This window comes from Miniopterus schreibersii (assembly GCF_964146895.1).
Source record: "Miniopterus schreibersii genome assembly, chromosome: 6".
In the NCBI taxonomy this organism is placed as follows: Eukaryota; Metazoa; Chordata; class Mammalia; order Chiroptera; family Miniopteridae; genus Miniopterus; species Miniopterus schreibersii.
In genome coordinates this window covers 80935069-80954696 of record NC_138107.1, presented here as the reverse complement: position 1 = coordinate 80954696, position 19628 = coordinate 80935069, and the positions used below count along the sequence as shown (strand labels likewise).

At 45.3% G+C, this 19628-nt stretch overlaps 1 protein-coding gene across 2 annotated transcripts in view; it reads right to left on the bottom strand.

Moving 5' to 3' along the window:
* Positions 1-2703: 2703 nt before the first annotated feature.
* UST (uronyl 2-sulfotransferase) overlaps positions 2704-19628 on the bottom strand; it is a 236775-nt gene continuing 219850 nt past the window's right edge. For both annotated transcript variants that reach the window (XM_081140343.1, XM_081140344.1), the window contains one exon: positions 2704-5609. In XM_081140343.1, the coding sequence (XP_080996469.1) occupies positions 5326-5609 (284 nt within the window). In that variant the 3' untranslated portion in view covers positions 2704-5325. The remainder of the gene's footprint in view (positions 5610-19628) is intronic.

The following is a 19628-nucleotide window of genomic DNA, read 5'->3' as shown; positions in this document are numbered from 1 at the left end:
AGCCTGTCCTCCGGCTGCCTCGGCTCGGGGCTGGAATCAGGGGCTTGCGACAGGTCAAGGCTGAGCGCCCTGGCAGAGTGCTCCACGCTGCTCCCTGCTCGAGGCGTCCAGTGTCTGGCGAAAGCCAGGTTGAAGATAGCTAAGCTCACACGCCAAGATTCCAGAAGGAAAAACTTAGCTCACATCTTTCCCTTGCATGGTGATTTTTCTCCCCCGCCTTCCCCCTTTTTCTTCCCTTTTTTTTTTTTTTTGCAAAGGGAATCCCCATGTTTACACAGTGAAATCCAAAATGCACAAGTGGTCAGTTCGCAGCTCTGTGACCCATGAACATCTGCGGCCCGGGTTTTCCTTGGGAATCCGCGGCGCTGGAGCCGGGAGTGAAGCCCGCCCCACGCCCAAGGCAGAAAGAATTCTCGGGTGAGTGAACCGGGCCGCGAGCGAGGAGGCCCGCGAGTGCTGGGGCCCGGGATCCTCTAGTTCTGGTTTCCCCGGGCATGTCTGCACTCGGCTTCACCTCGTTTTATGAGTTGCATGTGATTTTATTTTTTTGGGATGGGTCCATCTGAAATGCCTTACAGGAAGTCGGACATGAATCTTCATTTTGCCTTTAAGAAAAATAAAACTCATCTGAGATGGGTAAACTCGGTCGGATGTTTATCCAGAAACAAGAGCCTCTCTGTGTCCTTTCAGGAGAGAGAAAAAATCTAGAATAAAACATATTTATTTTGACATCTGTCTCTGAGGACTTAAGCCACTGAAAACCAATAGGGCCTCCCTGTGGGGAAGGGACCCCACAGCCACCAGTCCTAGGAGAGAGAGTCACATGGGGAGGGGGCTTCAGTGTGGCAGGTGGCACTTGGTGTGGCTGAATGTGTCTCATCTTTTCCACTGTGGATTCTAGGTCAGTAGATGGACCCTAACAAGATCAGCATCTTAAAGTTTTAATTTGATAGAGACTCAAAAGTTAATCGAACCCTCAGTGGAAAAGAAGTCTGTAATGAATTTGCATCTCCCCTCTTGACCTTGGTTCCCTCATCTGTAAATGAGGGGATGAACCAGGTAACTGCTGAGCCCCACGCAGCTCTAGGGGTCTGTGATTTCAGGCTGGCTTTTCTCCCAGTTGGAGTTTTGTTCCTCTGCTCTAACTTTTCTGCTGTAATCTGGGTGTTACAGGCTGAATTGTGTCCCCACGAAATTCATATGTTGAAGTCCCAACCCCCAGTACCTCAGAATGTGACTATATTTGAAGATAGGGCCTTTAGATGTAATCAAGTTAAAATGAATTCTGTAGAGTGGGCCTTGGTCCAATAGGACTGATGTCCTTATAGATGGAGGAAATTTGGAAACAGATATGAGTGCGCACAGAGGAGAGACCTCGTGAAGACAGAGGGAGGAGATAGCCGTGTACAGGCCAAGGAGAGACCTTAGTGGACATCAGCCCTGCTGACACCTTGATCTCAAACTTCCAGCCTCCTGAACCCTGAGAAAATACATTTCTGTTGTTTACACCACTCAGTTTGTGGAACTCTGTTATGACCATTCCAGCAAACGAATGCACAGGGTTGTACCACAATGACTTGTGTGAAAGAAGTTCCATGTGTTTTTCTTAACAGACTCTTAATCTCAGTTTTAGCTAAACTAGTCCTTTCTTCTGCAGGATATTCAAAATACTTAAAAAAAAAATTGGTTTCTTTGTCATCTGATGTGATGTAAATCATTTTAGTAAAATGAATCCTCTTTATTTTTACTTGAAGGGAATTTCACAATTTTGATCCACAGAACAATTTTTTTGAATGGTTGTGGATCACCAATTTGCTTTTTAAGAAATACTGCCATCAGCTATAAAATTCATTTAAAGCCAAATAACTCACTGGATAAACTCGCAGGTAACAGGGCAATTTATAAAGAACTTCAGACCAAACAAGCAACTCCAGAGGGGGCAGAGTCCAGGTTTTGTTTACTACTGTCACCTTTAAAAGTTCCCAGAGTCAAACATCATGTGACTGGGCTACAGAACAACAAATTAACTGATAAAGAAAGGTAACCACGTATCACTTTGGGGTTTGAGACCCAGATTCTTACTTTGTAGTAAAGCATGTGATCGCCAAAATGGATTTTTCTTTCATTTAGTACCAAGATTCCTGTTCTTTTCGTCTACAAAGTAGTCTCGAGTGGTTGGAATGTGGCTGGAATTCAGGAGGATTTCTTCTCTCTCTGTAAATTCCCCTCAATACAGCAGTGAAAGTTCTCAGGGACAGCATTTCTGGATCAGAACAGCTCACATGGGAGGTTAGGATCATCCAGCTTTTGAGGCTCCACATGTCTGAGAAAGAGATCAGCAGGTGGCCCATCCTGGCTTCCCCAGTCATTGCCAACATGCTCAGAGGCTGACACCTAACCAACCAGTGGGCACAGCTGTAAAGTCAGCAGCTGTTTAGTGATTTATACACACAATGACATGAATGAACCCTAATTTTTCAGCCAGATTTTTTGGTGTCATCTAATTATAACAATGAGAGTTCACAGATTTTTTAAAGTCCAGCTTTCTAAAAAATGACATCTTGAGGAAAAAGCTTGGCCAACTAAGGAGGCTGAGGAACGGCAGGCACTTTTATTCCAGATATCCACAGAACGGAAAAAATTTCAACTTATTTATATTCACTTATTTACATGGGTAATGAATAACTTAAGGAACACTTCATCTCAAACACAGATTGCTTTTATTTCAGCTCAGCTCCTGTTTCTGTTCCATATATATTTTTCAGTTTCCATCAATGTCAAACACCATTTTTTTCATTCTTCTTTAAAAAAAAAAAAAAAAAAGATTTACAAGCACTTTTACGGCACTCAAGGAAAGTAGGCTGAAGGTTCATAATAATAATTTTCCTTTTAAAAAACATCCATCAGACCAAAATAAAATCATTTTAATTAACTCCTTCCTGAGTAACTAAAACCTTGGAATGTGCTGAAAGGTTATAATAAATAAGGCAGTCAAAGATCAACCAGCTTAAAATGTATTTTTTAAATTAAACTATGTAAAATGTACAATATATTTCATGAAGTACAAACTGTGTTGGGCTCAGGGCCAAAGAAATGTTGTCATGTGTGCCAAATATACTGATGAAGTGCTTTGACTTTATGGACCTAAGGGCTGTTTGTTGGGACAAAAGAACATTAAGACCCTGCAGGTAAGTCAGTCAGCATCTTCTGCTGTGACGCTGTAACGATCACTGCTCACGATAAATGCCTTTGAACACACAGGTAGAAACGCTCCTGGGAACTTGCGCTCAGAGATACTGTTTGTCAAATGACCAGTGGTCCGGATGTTCTGATAAGAGCAGAGAGCTCTCAGCCAACTCAACTTTATTTTCCGAGAGTGAGATGGCACAGTGTGTAAACTAATTATTCTCTACATGCACTTTCGTAGAAATGGCTCACAACATACCAGGCGGCAGTTCCCGCTCGTTCTGAATGTGGTAACTGTTCTTCGGGTTGCTTTCTAAAGCACGTCTAATGGTAGGGCCCCGGTCTCTCTAAACGGGACAAAGGATCTTTTCCTCTTTTCTTAGAAGTGACCACAATTCTACATTTCCCTTAATCACTTCGCTGCCCCGGTTCTCTGAGGCCGAAAGGAGGCCCACGGGTGGCCGAATGCTGGACTTTGCGCCTCTGCGGTCCCGGCCTTCACCGGACTCCCGCGGGGTGGAGCCTTCTCAATACATCTCATGATAAAGTAGCTTTAGTGCACACTTGACAGGTTCCAAATGACTTGCTTTATATCCTGGCTACCGTCCAATTTTAGGGAACGCAGAAAAAATTCTAGAGAAACTTGTTGGTTTCTGAAAAGTAGAAAATGTGTAGCTTGTGTAAAGTTAGAGTCTTATTGACTAAGTATTCCCAACTCACACTCTGCTATGCTCTTGGAGGGCTGGCTCCAGAGGAGAAAAGAGGAGACAAATCCGTGGCATGGGCTGCCCGCCGCCACCGCCTGCACCCCGCGTCTCAGCCGGCCATGCGTTAGCCGCCCGGGGGTACAGGTATTGTCAGTGTGCGGGGCGGGTAAAGATGAAAACATTTCCAAATCCAAGGACAGAGGTGCCTAACGATGGGACCCAGGCGTCGCAGGTAGATGGCAGGGGATGGGAGCGGGATGGGGAGGAGACATTTTGGAGACCCGACACCGCCCGACACCTACTTGGGTCACTCTGGGGGCAGCCACCTTCTCATAAAGCCGGTCAGGCAGCCTCTTGCCCAGAAGCTCTCGCTGCTCCCATTAGAAATGGGACCATAGTTTCCCTGCTGCCTGCACAGAACCCAGTTCCCCCTTTTACCAAAACCAGGCAGCTCTTAAGGGACTAGAAGGTGGAAGACGCCGGGTACTCGGGGCCCTGCTGGCCCGGGGTGCGCCTGACAGACTGTGCACCGCCTGCGGCCGGGCTTAGAGCTTCTACCGCAGGTTAAACGCCAGAGCGACACTGGTTCCTGGGAGAGAAATATTTCGCGGTGGGTGCAAAGGACAGGACGGCACCTTTTCCTGTGCCACGTGACCTCCAGGGCTGGTCTGTGTCGCCTACCCTCTTCCTCACCCGGCCAACACGCTCTCCTCCCTGCCACGCTCCTCTAAATCTGCCACAGCAGCGCTCGGCATGGAATGTCTCAATGGGCTGGCCACGCGCTCTGACCTTGAGAGGGGCTCAGGGCTTCGGGTGGCGGGTGGCAGGGCTGACCGGCTCCTTCAGAGATAACAAGTGTGCTGCTCATGACAAGTAAGTGTCCCCTGAGACGGACCAGAGGCAGAACCTACCCACGGGGGCAGGGCCGCCAATCCTGGGGCAGCCTCCCTTCTGATGTCCTGACCTGTCCTCCCTTCTCCTCTTCGATCCTTCTGGAGTGGATTCCCTGGGCTCTGAAGTGGTTTTGTATTTCTAGCAAAATAAACATGTCTGGATGTCTCCTACCACTGAGGTAATGTTTCTGCAAGTCCTTTCACAAATGATAAGTTACTGGGCTGTGGGCTGTCTTTCCCTCCTTCTCTCACTGCACCAGGGGGGGAAAAGCTATTTTATGACGAGATGCCTTGCGATGGAGTCACCTTAGCGCACCCGGGAAGGGCCCAAGGAGCCAGGAAAAACACAGAATAAAATTAAACAAATAAAACCCGCAAAACCGGGCATTTCCCAGTGACCCCAACCTGTGGGAATGTTTTGTTCCTTTTAATGCAGCCGAGCATTAATTCAGTCCCTTCAGGATGTTTCTTCCCCAAACAAAAAGATCCTTCTGGAAAAGGGAGAGGAAGCCACGGGAAGCAGCCCCGGGCCGGCGCCATCACCTCTTGTAAATCTCTTCGAGCCACTTCTCGTCGTCCTGCTGGTCGTCGCCCACGGGCTCCTCCGTGCCCAGCGGGGCCGGGATGAAGAACTGGGGCCTGGGCGGCGGCTCGCTGGCCTGCGACCGCAGCCCGAACCTGCGCTTCAGCAGGTGGAACTGCTCTTTCACGTAGTGGTAGAACTCGTACTCGTACCTCATGCGCTGGTACAGGATCTGCACGGCCTCGGGCGACGGGGCGGTCTTCCTCACGGTCACAGTCATGTTTCCCAGCCTCCTGTGCTCTGCAAAAGAAGCGAGTTGCACGTGAGTGACCGTCCGGGGTGCTTAGCTTTGCAGGAGTAATGGTGGGGCCCAGTGTGACCCGCAAATCCCGGCGGCTGCGGGAGAAAGAAACTCGACAGTCAAGCAGGAGAAGGGAAAATGCGTCCCCAGCAGCATCTGGAAAGCTTTCGGCCACTGGGCGTGAACCTGCACACTAGCTGACTAAAGACAAGCTGGCCAACGTTGTTTCCAGGGGGCCTGAGCTCCGCAGTTAGGCCGCAATCCAATTGCTGACTCCTAAGTTATACGTTCTTTGAAGAGCAAAATCTACCCATTTTTCATCTTTTATTTCCTGTTACACATGTAAAGGGCGTTGCTTTCAGAAGGAAGCACAGAAAAAAAGCTGTCTCACCAGTCTAATCATCTTGGTTTTTTTTAGTTTAAAAATATTGACACCTATTAATGATAGTTTAACTTGGTGCAAAACCCAATTACATTTCACCACTCCAGCGAGGCATTTGTCAAGAAAAATAAAGGAAGGACTGTTGGGTTCCTTAGATGCAATTTTAACTGTGGTACATTTTAAATGGTTATTTTTTCTTATAGTGGTAAAAGATATAACTAAAATTTGTTCAATTTTTGATTGATGCTGAGCAACATAAATATGTGTATATATGTGATATATTTTTAAATGACAAAGTTTTAACATTTTAAAGCATTACATATTGGTGGCATCAATTACATTTGGAATGCTGTGCAACTGTCCCCACGATTGCCACAATTCTTTCATCACTCCACACAGAAATGCTATACCCATTAAATGTTAACTCCTCATGCCCCTCCTCTACCTACGCCTCATTTTGTCTATGAATTTGCCTATTCTAGGTACTTCATATAAGTAGAATCATACAATATTCGCCCTTTTGGGTCTGGCTCATTTTTACCAAACACGTTTTCCAGGCTGCGCAATATTCCATTATATGGATATACCACAGTTTGTTTGTCTCATTGGTGGACACGTGGGCTTTTCTACTGTTTGGTTATTGTGAAGAGTGGAGCTATGATCATCTGTGTGCGAGCATTTGTTTGATCTCTATTTTCGATTCTTTTGGGGATATACCTAGCAGAGGAATTGCTGGCTCACATGGTAATTCTATTTAACTTTTGGAGGAACCACCAATCTGTTTTTCTCAGTGGCTGAACCACTTTACATTGTATGAAGATTCCCATTTCTCCAAAGCCTCTTCTATAATAGTTATTTTCCATTAAAAAAAAAAATTATAGCCATCCTAGTAAGTGTGAAGTGGTATCTCATGGTGGTTTTGATTTTTATTTCACTAATGACTCATAATGCAGAGCATCTTTTCATGTGCTAGTTGGCCATTGGTATATCTTTTCTGGAGAAATGTCTATTCAAGTTCTTTGCCTATTTTTGAACTGGATTGTTTACTTTTTTGTTGTTGTAGAAGTTCTTTATATATTCTGGACATTCTACATATATAGCAGGTATATGATTTGCAAATACCTTCCCCATTTTTTAGGCTGTCTTTTTACTCTGCTGATAGTTTTCTTTGATGTACAGAAGTTTTTAATTTTAATTAAGACCAATTTATCTACTTTTTCTTTTGTTACCTATACTTTGGTGTTATATTTAAGAAACCATTGTCAAACTCAAGCACATGTAGATTTGCCATCATATTTTCTTTTATCATCTTATTTTATTTAAAACTTTTGCCACCAAATTTTACAGGTACATTATTCACAGGATTGGTACATAATTATGGCTCCAAATGCATTTCCAAAATCAGACTCATGCAACACGACAAAAACTTGTCATTTTTGAGGGTATCTGAGATACTTTCTAAAGCTTCCAACAGAAGTTCTAAAGAAGAAATTTAAAATTTTTCTCTGAATAGTAACAGACTCATTGAGATAAGGGTATTGCTTTTCAAATGGAGTCTCTTAAAAGGCATAACACATGTGGATACAGCAGTTCTAGAATTTTTGTAAAAGAACTTGGCATAGTTTTTCCTAAAACAGCTTTATGATAGAACATTTTATGATGTCTGTCTTCTCTGCAGATATTAACTACAGCTAACCTGAGGCAAGACATGTTATAAGCTTTAAATATAAATATTCCCTTTGTGTTTTTAAAACCCAGAGTTTAAAAACATCCTATTAAAGACAGACAAAGCACAAAAAAGTTTTAAGTTAAACACTGAAAGGCACAAGGAAAATAATTTACTCATTTCCATATTTCTGCAGTCCCTCTTGGAGCACTCGAAACTGTGAGGGGTTCTTTTTTCTCACACCAGAATCCAAAAACGACTGCTATCATTTTAAAATAAGTTCCACAAAAATTCAGTGCTCAGGTCTTTCCCTTAAAATCCTTGTCTCCATGTGTCCCCTTTCGTATTTCACCTTCTTTTTCTCCTCTCCATCACAACCAAACTTCTTAAAGAGGTGTCTGAATTTGCTATAAAATTTCAGCTTATACACATGACTGAACTGACCACAACCTGGTTTATGCCCCCTCAATGCCCCCTTCGAATTACTCTTGCTTCCCTGCTGCTAAGTCAGCGGGCATTTCTCACGCCTTCCACCGCTCGTTAGTGGGACTTCACAACTCCGCCAGCCACATGCTCCGTCTTGAAACTCTTCTGTGGTGTCTGTCGCAGCATTTCCCTGGTTGGCCTGGTCTCCTGACTGCCCCCCTTCCTTTCTCTACCCCCGGCCCTCTTTTCCTGTGCATCCTTCAAATGTCAGTGCCTCCCAGGATGCCGAGCCGGCCTTTCTCCCTTCTGCCTTCTTTATTCTCTGCGTGGTATCATCCAGCCTTCTACCCTTTAGTTTTCATACCATTGTGGACACAAAACCAAAAGTTTATATAAAATAATTTCAGCTTTTTGTGCTTTTGTTTTTCACAGAGCTCACAAATTTAATAGGCAGGTTAATGATATTGCCAGAGGGTTATGTCATGGTCAGAATTAGGAGTGCTGGTGGGTGGAGGTGGAAGAGGGCATAGAGGGGATAAATGGTGATGGAAAAAAATAAAATAAAATAATAAAAAGGAAAGAAAAAAGAAACAGGAGTGCTATTTTGTGACAGAAGAAGCAGAGACTCAGATTCAACCAACACTGATGGTGAACACCTATTCTGGGTTTGGATTTTGGGCATCTGAGTGTTATTTTATTTAATACTCCCAATAATCCTGCGAGGTGTCATGACCCCTCTTTTGCAGAGGTGGAGATGAAAGCTCTGGGAGCTTAAATGACTTACCCAAGGTCACACAGCTAGTAAGTAAGTGACAGAGCTGGAATCTAAGCCTGGATTTGCATGTGTGTTGAGGTTTCCACTCACTAAGCACTGGGTCCTAACCAGTGGAGCTTTCGCGAGCCTGTAGAAAATTATCCCCTTCATATGGAAAGACTAGAAGGCAGACTGCCTTGCAGTGTTAGTAGAGAATGTTTAAAGTCACATTTCAAAGACATATGGTTATGTGTCTCGCTGTACAATAATCAGTGCTATGGAAAAGTCATTCCATTGCTAAGTATTTTTGTAAAATGCCAGACTTTCCCTCCAAACAAAACAAATCTATGTGAACTGTGGAATCAGTCTCTCCCAGATTGCCATAATAGCAGCCCTGCAGGAAGTTGTTAGGGTTTTTTGGAGACTCTTGTTATTTCAGCCACAACACAATCATGCTCTAAAGATCTATACTTACTATAAGCATCCTTTGGGAAGTGGAGTAGCCCTCGGTAGGTGAGCATATACTGTGGAATGTAACCATCAAGAAGTGAAGACCCCCCATGGGCATCTTTTGAAATTCACAGGACTGGAGAGATGCGTTCAAGGAGCTCATGTCTCGCGTCCACTGGTAAACATTTCCAAAGGAAGAGACAAATACAGAGCTTCTTCCACTGAGGCAGGGATGGCAAGCACGCGGCCTGGGGCCTGACGGGCAGGCTGTGTTATTTGGCTTGTGCGATATTTTTTTAGAGTTTGACTTAGTTGTTGTAAGACTTGGTCTATTTCACATGGAAATCTGGATTTCTGGCTTCTCTCAAAGTGAGGCAATATTCTGGAGCTGAGTATGGCTGTGCCCCTGAGAGAGGCCAGTTCTCTCCATTCTGTCTCTGACGCCAAATGTCAGTTCATTCTTTTATATTACCTGCCTGGCTGCTGCATAAATTTGAGTTTTATGTTTTGCTTTAAAGGTTTTGAAATTCTAGGTTTCATAAACCGAGGAAGTAAGTGCTTTGTGTCAAAATTAAGGCTTCAATTAAGCCTCACTCGTGTGTCCAGTGTCACCTTCCTTTTTATTTCCTGCAAATATTTATTGAATAACTTTCCTGTGCAGGCACTGGACTTACAAGCAGTGGACGGGACATGATCTCCATCATCATAGGCATTTTTGAGGACTGTGAGATAGCTAACAGGCATTTAATCCTCAGAAAACTCCCCAATGACCTGGGTTCTCTTATTATGACCAGTTTACAGATGTGATACTGGAAATTAGTAACTTGCCCGAGGTCACACAGCTGGTGAGTGGAGAAGCCAGAAGTTGGGTCTGAAACAGTCTGACTACTGAACCCAAGCTCTTTACCCTTCACGTTGCCTATGGTTGGATGGGGCTCATGGTGTATGGGGACAATCCCTCTTCATAACCTAGTCACCCAGGGGCAGGTGGGGCATTTCATTCTAGCTGGTTTGCTGGCACCCACATTTCCTCTCCTTTGTCAGAAATCCTTAGTGGGGAGACCAAATCTCATGGGCTTGTCCCAAGTGCTCTGCATGGCGTTGCGTCTTTTATAACTACCCTTTGACCATTTGATCATGTACATCTGTTGTGCATCTAAGTCTGAGAAGACAGGGCAGGTTTATGTATTTCAACCAAAAGATAGAAAACATTTACGAGGACTTGGAGGCACTATCAAACTTCTGAAATTTTCCCCCTGGATTTTTTTCTTAACATCCGCACCAGTTTCATCCAGCTGCTCTCCTAACGAAGCTTGTTATGCTGCGAGTGCCCAGGATGGGGCTCATGCCCCATTCATCTCCGTGCTTGCACAGCTCAGCACCTGGGGCGCACGGGCCCTCTGTGCGTGCTCGCTGAGCGAATGAGAGGAGCTAGCAGAGGAGAATGCTGTCGGACCCGAAGGAGGCTTGGCTGTGTCTGTGAGGTGCAAGCACAGCCGAGTGGGGACAAAGCCAGTATCTGAATGTGCTTAATAGAAAATTCCCAAGAGACCCATGAATGTGGGGGTCCACCCTCACATCTGGGATTTTTCAGCTCCCACTGGGGTCTATAAATTCCAGTGATTAGTTTTGTGGTTCAGTTGCCTTTTTGGAATGAGAGCATTGGCCATATCAGGTGTTTCTGCCTCTGGTCTTTAATTAATAAGCACATTTTGGTAGAGAAACTGTGATTTCAGGATGCTTTTGATTTTTAAAAATTTTTCTTATTTACCATTGGGGGTTGGCCAAAGAATACTCTTAATTATTTTCATGTTAATTGCAGAAAATTTCCTCAAAGTAGATACTGGTTTCGAGCTGTGAGATGATCAGAAGGGAAGGGAAAGCAAGCAAACAAAACCTCTGACCTTTCTGTTTGAATAGCTAAAGATTGTTTTTCCATATAGACATGTCCAAAGTGAGCTGTAGAGTCAGGATTGTGTGGGAACAGGCTCTTGGAGGCTTCCGGGCTCTGTGCTCTCCCAGAGGAGCAGTGGCAGAGGGCCCACAGAGTCACTGTGACCCTGAATGGGGATCCTTTTCATACCTCTGACCCCCAATAACATAAAAATCTGTAACTAGTCACCCAGTGCAGGTAGAGAAAAAACCAAAAACACAAATATAACGAGTTCAGTGGGGAGACTGCAGAGTTGGGTCAGCTTCCTGCGTTATTGAAGTTTTATAGATAGTGGTATAAACAGCTCAAATCACTCCCCACCCCAATCCATCAGAAGGGCATCCCCTTCATTTGCATAGAGCTCCCCGGATTAGTGTTTTCACATAACCCCTGGTGACCTCACACAGTCCTCCCAGCGACCCATTCTACCTACGGATACCAGGAGCCTGAGAGGTCACAGGCTGCCTCAGGGTTGTATGGCGGGTGACTTACAGTCCTAAGCCTAGAAAGTGGGTGTTCTGATTCCCAGTCTAGCGCCTTTTTGCTACAAATTGAGCGGAAATCTATAACCACCCACCTCTCCTTTCCGTGTGTATTCTGGCTTTAAGGGGATGGGTTGAAAAGAAGGGCCTGAGTGTTCTAAGTCTAGGGGAATGCTTCAGGACGTCTGGGTCTGGGAGGATCTGGTGAGAAACTTGCAAGCCAGCAAAAATGTTTTCAGACGGAAAGGGACTGTGTCTTACGCATTTTTAGTCCCCAGCACCCAGTTCCTGGCACACAACACTCCGCAAAGGTCTGTTGACTTGAAACCTGTATGTCCAATCCATCTGTGAGACTGGATTAACCCAAAGGGCAACTTTTGGTGTTGTCTACACATGTGTTGTATTTTTGCTAAATTCTTTCCACAGTTGATGGTCCTTCCTAAACAAGCTTTCCGTTTCTAGAATTAAATTTCTTTCGGGTAGGCTGATACAGGAGTTCGGGATCATGGGGTTGCTCTGGACAGATAGCGGTATTTGCTTTCTTAGCTGTTTCACTGGGGAACACTATATTATGGCGACAGGCCACCACACATACTTAGCAAAGCTTAAGAAATGCTGTGATAAGGGACATTTGCCACAAACATAAATACCTGTGTAGAAAGACATAATATACACCATGACTGTGTAGCTACAGGATTTATGTCACATGTGTTATTTTCTACAGCCATTAACTAAAGAAATCCAAACACTATTGGGGCAAAAAGGTATCTGTGTGACCTATTAATACAGTCCAGTTCCTGAGTTTGCCATCAGTTCTGGTATTTTTAAGTGCTGTTTCTCCTTTAGCAAAGGAGAATGTTTCATTAAGAAGTACCACATTCATTCAGATCGCAGGCACTTATCCTAAGGTCAAGGGCTTTGCCGTGGATACACCTGAAACTAGGCTCTTTGGCGGGTCTGGACCGCGCCCTGCTGAGGCCCTGAGGCCGGGACGTCAGGAGCATCCTCCGAAAGCTGCCGTCCCAGGAGAGGACTGCAGGGCTCTGGGCGCCCTTGGAAACGCGCCTTTGCGCAGCGCCAGGCACAGCATCTGCGTGGGAGGCGCACGCCAGCGGGAGGCCTGCGGGCTCTGGTCCCCAACCCCTCGCTCCCCCTAAGGTTCTCCCATGAGAACCCTGGGACTTCAGCTTTTGAATGTGGCGATAAAGATCATTTACCTGTACCCCGTCTGTATGCAAGACTGAGCAGTGACAAGCATGATGTTCCCAACGTGGTCCCAAGCGGAGGCCATGGCTGAGGCTTCCTTACTGCCCAAGTTCTGGGCATTTTCACAGGAGTGGTGGCTCTTTCTACCTCTGCTGCGTTGACCTTACATTTGGACTGTTCATAATTTTCAGAACTCTTAAAAGTCCCTTTAATGTAAATAAAGAGGAAATCACAGACCTGCCCCATGAAGTCCCCCTTCTCACCTCTCTTCATCTGTCCAACACGCCTAATGGAAAAACGATGTCGCCCTGGCTCCGGGTCAAAGTAAACAATCTGGAAATACTGTGTAAACCCAGCTGCTGCACCCGAGGACAGAGGCCCCACTTGACGACCTCCAAGCGGTTAACCATATGCAAAATACCAAACGCTCAGCACCGCCTCGCCGGCCGCAGTCCCTGCCGAGGCCGGCTGCCTTCCGCAGTCGCACCCCTGATCCGAGCGACAGCACCTTCCACGGGACCAGAGCCTGGCCCCCACCAACCCGGGCTTGTCTGAACCTGGCCCGGTGGAGATGTGCGCAAGAAGTGAATGCAAGCTGAATACCAGCCGGAGTGGGGCCAGATTTTACCACTGAAAAAAATAAGCATCGTCAAAACGTGGGCATCAACTCCTCGGCCTCGAGGGCTCTGAGTGGTGACCAACCAAGAGGCCCCAGTTTTAAAAATCACTCCGTCTAAAGACCTGTGGTTTACTAATCCCGGGTTAGATTACATCCAGAAATTTCTTGCACACAAGGGATGAGGCATACTTTCTCAGGTGACAGCTGCGATGAAAGTCAAGGTCTGGGGCTGGGGCATTAGTGGGTGGGCAGAAGGCAGAGTCAGTCTGCATCCCAGGGCCACTCCTGCGGAGCCCCACACCGCGCCGGCTGCTCCCGAAACCGTGCGACCACGATGCTTGTCACAGATAGAGCACCCTCATTTCCTGAACTGTACAGGGGGCCACGCGGTTCAGATGCAGGCCGCTCCCTGCACCGGAAATGAATGTGTGTCACTGTGGCTCACAGCGACGTGCAGGGCTGAAAGGGCCGGCGTTTGATTCGCCACCAGGTGATCGATGACATGTTTAGACCAGCTTCTTGGAGGTATGGCAATTAGGGGAGCAAAGAACAAAAAGCACTTCATGGCTGACTTGGTGCTTGGGGTTGGTAAAGTAAACAGAGGTACTTCCCCCCTCGTTTTTGCAGTCTTCTTTTCAGATCTGGAAATATAAATAATTCAACAATAAATCAAGCTCACTTTGAATTTCAAGGGAACCTTTTCTCTGTGTAGCCAAGTGAAAGTTACATGATTTACTTTTTTTTTTTTTTAAGGCCCGAAAGTGCTAGGCTCTTTTGATGCAACAGAATGGAGCCTTTATAATGCTCTCAATTTGCTTTGATTTTTGGAAGCAGGAGCATGACACACGGAACCAGGGAGAAAAGTGATCAACCTGTGTGGGGTGGGTCAGGAGGGCCTGTAAAGGCGAAGGCACGGTTCCCTTTGGAAGGCAAGCCGGCAACCAGCCCTGCACGGAGGCGTGCGTCTTCCAGAGAGAGTGCACAGGCAGGTCCTAACCTTAGCAAATGTTGAGGTGAGGGCACCCCGCCAGAGGGGCTTCCAGTTATTGCCTGGGCAGTCCACTCCACACTACTTATCCTCAGTGCGCAGATGCAGGGGGTTGGGGGTGGCAAGTAGATGTTTTCTTGCCTGGCCTCCCCTTGCCCATTCATCAGCTCTGCACTGAGCACAAAGCGATTCCAGGGAATAAGAAAATGGCTAAGAGCTGAAAACACAGGCTTCCTCCTCAGAGGGGAGGAAGCATGAACACTAGAGAGAAACAAATGCACGATCCTTCCCCGCACTTCCCAGGCAATGCGCAATCCCGGCTTCCCTGCAGCCCCAGGAGGACTTCTCTTCTAGGAGAGCACAAAGGGGTGGGGGTTCAGTGCCACCTTCTGTGCCCCTCAGTGGGGCCAGGTGAGCACCTTGCTGGACAAACTGAATGTGCAATGAATCACCTGGGAGCTGACATGGCAGAGCCGTGGAACCTGCCTTTTATTTATTTATTTTTTACTAATCCTCACTAGAGGATATGTTTGGAGAGAAAGAGGGGGAGAGAGCGAGAGAGGGTGGGAGGGAGAGAGAAGCACTGATCGGCTGCCTCCGGTACACGTCTAGACCGGGGATGGAACCCGCACCGTCCAGGGCTGGAACCTGCATTTTTAATGAGCTGATTGTGGTGCACACTCAGGCCCTAACCTAGAATTCAGCATGAGAGCAATCAGCCCCTATTGGCATCATCTGTCAGCCGGGTGTGAGGGGCGCCAGGGCCCATCTGCTGCTGTTCAGACGCTTGGGGTGGAGGCATCAGCCCACCGGGCTTGGCTCCGTCCAGCTCCGGCTCTCCCCGCGGCCCCGCTCACTGTCAGAGGGCAATGTGCTCCCGTTTCTGCTCTCCCCAAGTCCGGCTTCATGCCCCACATCGAGAAGCTGATCTATTTCCTCGACAGAGTGTTCTACCCAATTCCACACGCAGGCTCTCCCTGACAGCATTCGCCATCACAGCGCTGGCTCGGACAGGACAATGGTGATGCCAAGGGCTTCACTTTCACAGCAACCACTGCACCAAACACTTGTTTGCAAATATCTACTTCTGGAAAAAAAAAAACCTTGTTGGAAAACTTAGGTGGCATTATTCATAATATTTTTTTTGTTGGAAATATATTTTTCATTTGAAATCATTGTTGAGAAATGGGTTTTTGTTAGTTTAATCCATACTTTGGTTACTTTACTGGGAATTGTATTATGGAGGCCCTTACCAAGAGCTGATGAAGACATCCTGATCAAATGCATCGATCTGAACAGAAAAGATTAAGAAATCTGTCCAGTAGTTCTGTCCAAATTTCTTTTCCATCTGACAACCTCATAAGCTCTGCTTGTACTTTACATGCAAAATTCTTCTTTTTATTCCTCACAGCTTGAATGGTGTTCGCAGGCCTAGGCCACTTCACACACTCACACACACACACACACACACATACACACACACACACACACACCCTTTCACGGGAAGAGGCCCTCTCCTGAAATCACACTGCACTCTCTAAATCTAGCCTTGATGATGTGGAAACCAACTGCTGACACCCACAGTCACTCTGCACACTTCACAGATGGTGACATATCCACAGGACAGTTCTTTGTCTCATTTTTTTATGTTGCTCTATTATTTTTTTTTCTCCAGGGTTTCAGGTAGATCAAGCTACCTATCTAGTTGTGTATAGGGTTGTCATAAAGCTCGTGGGCAGTTTATAAGCTTTTAGCTTTAAATCTTAATTCTTAGGAAAGTAACTTAACAACTTAAACATTCATTTTTTTCTAGTTATGATGCATATAAATATGTACATACCATACAGACACTCATAGATAGATGGTAATTTTTTTGCAAAAAGATTAAGAAGGTGAAATGACTTTAAGCTACATTTATTACTGTAGTAAGGTATTCCCTTCTAGTCTTTTTCTTATTTATATATGTGAATTATAACATAGATCTCTGCTATATCGTTTCTTGAGTTTTTTATATTCTTTTAGACTTAACTGATTACAAGCATTTTCCTACAGCATTAATTATTCCAAGCCATATGGTGCAATGTGTCTTAATGTGCTCCATTCTATAGACACCTTACAGGTCACAGCCAGTTTGCTACTTAGATAATTAAGTTGTTTTTCAGTTTCTATGACTCTAGATAACATGAGATGAACATCCTTGTTCATAAGTGATCATGTGCCTTCTTACTTGTCTCCCTGAGATAAATGACAACTTCAGATATTGAGTGGTGACTCGTTTTTGCATAGCTGATAGGGTTTCCCATTCTGACGGCTTTCAGGCACCATGGGTTTCTTTTGTCAGAGATCCTGAAACTTGTGTAATGCAACTTTCCTAAATTTTAAGACATTTTCTTTAATGCTACATGATGTCAATCCAACTATAACCTAACCGACCCAATCTTTAACATGCACAGGGCGTTTGACAATCCTGTATCTACTGCCTATAGTCCTGCCTTTAATATGGGGATACGGCTGCTTGGAAGACTGAGTGCACAAAAAAATTTGAGTAAATTATACCATGTGATGACAATAATGACAGTGATTACATGGTTCCTTGCTCTTGCAGTCTATGAACTGGGTACTCAGGGCTCAGAACTGGCCACCAAAGAACCTAGGGTTTTCTTTTTCATAGTTCATTCTGGATGCAGTTTCTTTAACAGGATACAGCCTATCTCACTGTTCTTGTTGTTCTTAATATTATATTTATCACAATGATCAGCCTTGATGAGCAAACCAACGGTGAGTCCCAAGAACCAGCAACCTGGATGTTGTCTCTGGAATGTTAAACGTGGTGAGATTTTGAAGGGCTTTGAATGAAGTAGCTGTTCATGGAGGCCAAACACGTAGATAAGTGAGATATTTAACCTCTTGCCCAGGCATTAAGAAGTTACGTTAATAAGAGGTGCTACTCAAAATAACCATTCCCAAGTCAGGAAGGTGTGAAATGAAGTTCCAAGGATACTGTCACTTCCACAGGGAGGGTTTGTAATGCTACTTTGAAATTAAAATTTGCTTTATCTGGCAACCTATAGCACACTGGCAGTGCCAGGTCTTAGGAGGTTATCAGTTAACAGCCCCATCTCCTCCTCCTCTCCCTGTTAGAGATCAGAGTTTCAACTGCACGCTCTCTAACACAGTGTGGTATCTAAGAGCAAAACCCTAAGAAAGACTAAGGAGATGAAATTGCAACCTGGCCATTTGCATGGGGGGCATTTGTTTACGGAAAGACAGTTTGAAATGGACAGACAAATGCCAGCAGATGCCGGCCGCTCAGGCACCCATGCCTGGGGGCCACGATTACTACTTTGGAGGACAGTGGAAAATGTTTGATATGCACATTTAAGCACTGTAAAGATGTCACAGGCATATTAAAGTTTACAAATGTAATCTGGGAAGGAAAAAACAAAGAGTTTTTTCACAATATGTTTTTGAAAGGTTTGGTTGTGGTATAAACTTGTGCTTGTTACTGGAACTTGCCTATAAAAGATGGTAGGGAAATAGAAGTTGCAGGTTTCTAAGAGAAGACATTTAAATGATGAGTTGCCTTTGGGTAGCAGTTGCTATTAGAAAAAAATAGGGGGAGTGGTATTGTTTTATTAAGGAAGAATAGAAATGCAAATGGGGAGGGAGTTTTTATTAAGGTAGTAAAGAAATAGAAATAAGGAGAAGAGTGTTTTATGAAGGTAGAATAGAAATGTAACCCATTCTGATGAGAAAAATTAAGCTATTTCATTCTTTTGACACATGAAAGAAAAAATAGCGGGGACCATTGACACATCAACAGCAGGCTATACGCGAAGACTTTTGGGGGTGACGTCTTGAGCTGAACGCTCATGGCCAAGGCTGTGAGAAGCTGCAGACCCTGCATGTGATGTTAGATGGAGGGAGAGGACAGACTGCCAAGAACATTTTTATGCCACCCAAGCCAGAAAGTGTGCAGCTGTGTACCAGCCTTCCTCTTAGATAAGTTGGGGGGCGGGGTGTGAGGAGTTGCTTAAAAAGAAAAGTCCCCCAATACTGGAAAGACCATGCTGTGGCTTAGAAGCAGCCAAGAAAGAGGCGCCACTGTTTTAAAAACGGTGCTGAGACTATATCATAGCGTATCATTAGGTCCTATCAGGATTGGGTCACTTTAGAAACAATTGTAAAGGCAGGTCGGGGAGGGGACAGGAGAAAAGGTTAATTTGAATGACATTTAAGACATTCTTTAGACATCTGTTCAAAGGATGGAAAAATCAAAGATATTTGAAGAAAAGTCAACAAACAGAAGAGCTCTAACCCATTACATCTCAGTTTTATTGGAGCATGAAATGAAGTTTCATGATGTTCTAAAAACAACAACCCAACTGCATAAAATTGAATAAGTGGGTTGGCCTTAAATCCATACCATGTTTTTAAGTTTCATTTTGATATAATAACAGAGACTGGTTAGTGATGTCACAGTCCTCCCCTTCAGGTCATACACAGAAAAACATTTAAAAATTTTCAAATTGCTCCTACATTCTAGCAGAACCATGCACAGACAGGCTGGTTGATTTATGACTTTCCAGTAACATTTACTCTCTAATGGCTTTCACCAAATGGTTTATTTGCTTGGCCTGTGCCGAGGGAACCTCCTGGCCGGCCCGTCTGCAATCCTCGCCCCTCAGAGTCCAGGGGAGCGAGTCCCTCACCAACTCATCTCTTGACTTTCTGTGGGGCCTGTGGCTTCGCACGCAGAGAGATTAGGAGTCCATAGGTTCAGTTTTAAAATGTCTCTCCTGCCCTGTCATTTCTCTTCGGAGAAAAGAGAAAACCGCTGACAATTTCTGCCCCCCTGAAGCTCGCAAGGCGGCCGAGCTCCCATGTCCCTGTCGCCCTGCGGTTCAGCCTCTCCTTTCCCTCGCCTTCGCTCGCCCACGTCCTCCTGCAGACTACAAAACAGATCTACTGAGTGTCACCTCCAAGAGCAGGTTTTACAAAAATGCGACCTGGAGGAAATCATTAGCTTTCCCGGTAGCTCCGGGTGCCCCTCTGGCCCCGCATGCAGGGCGCACCAGCATCGGGAACTGCAGGGATGGCGAGCAGGCTCGT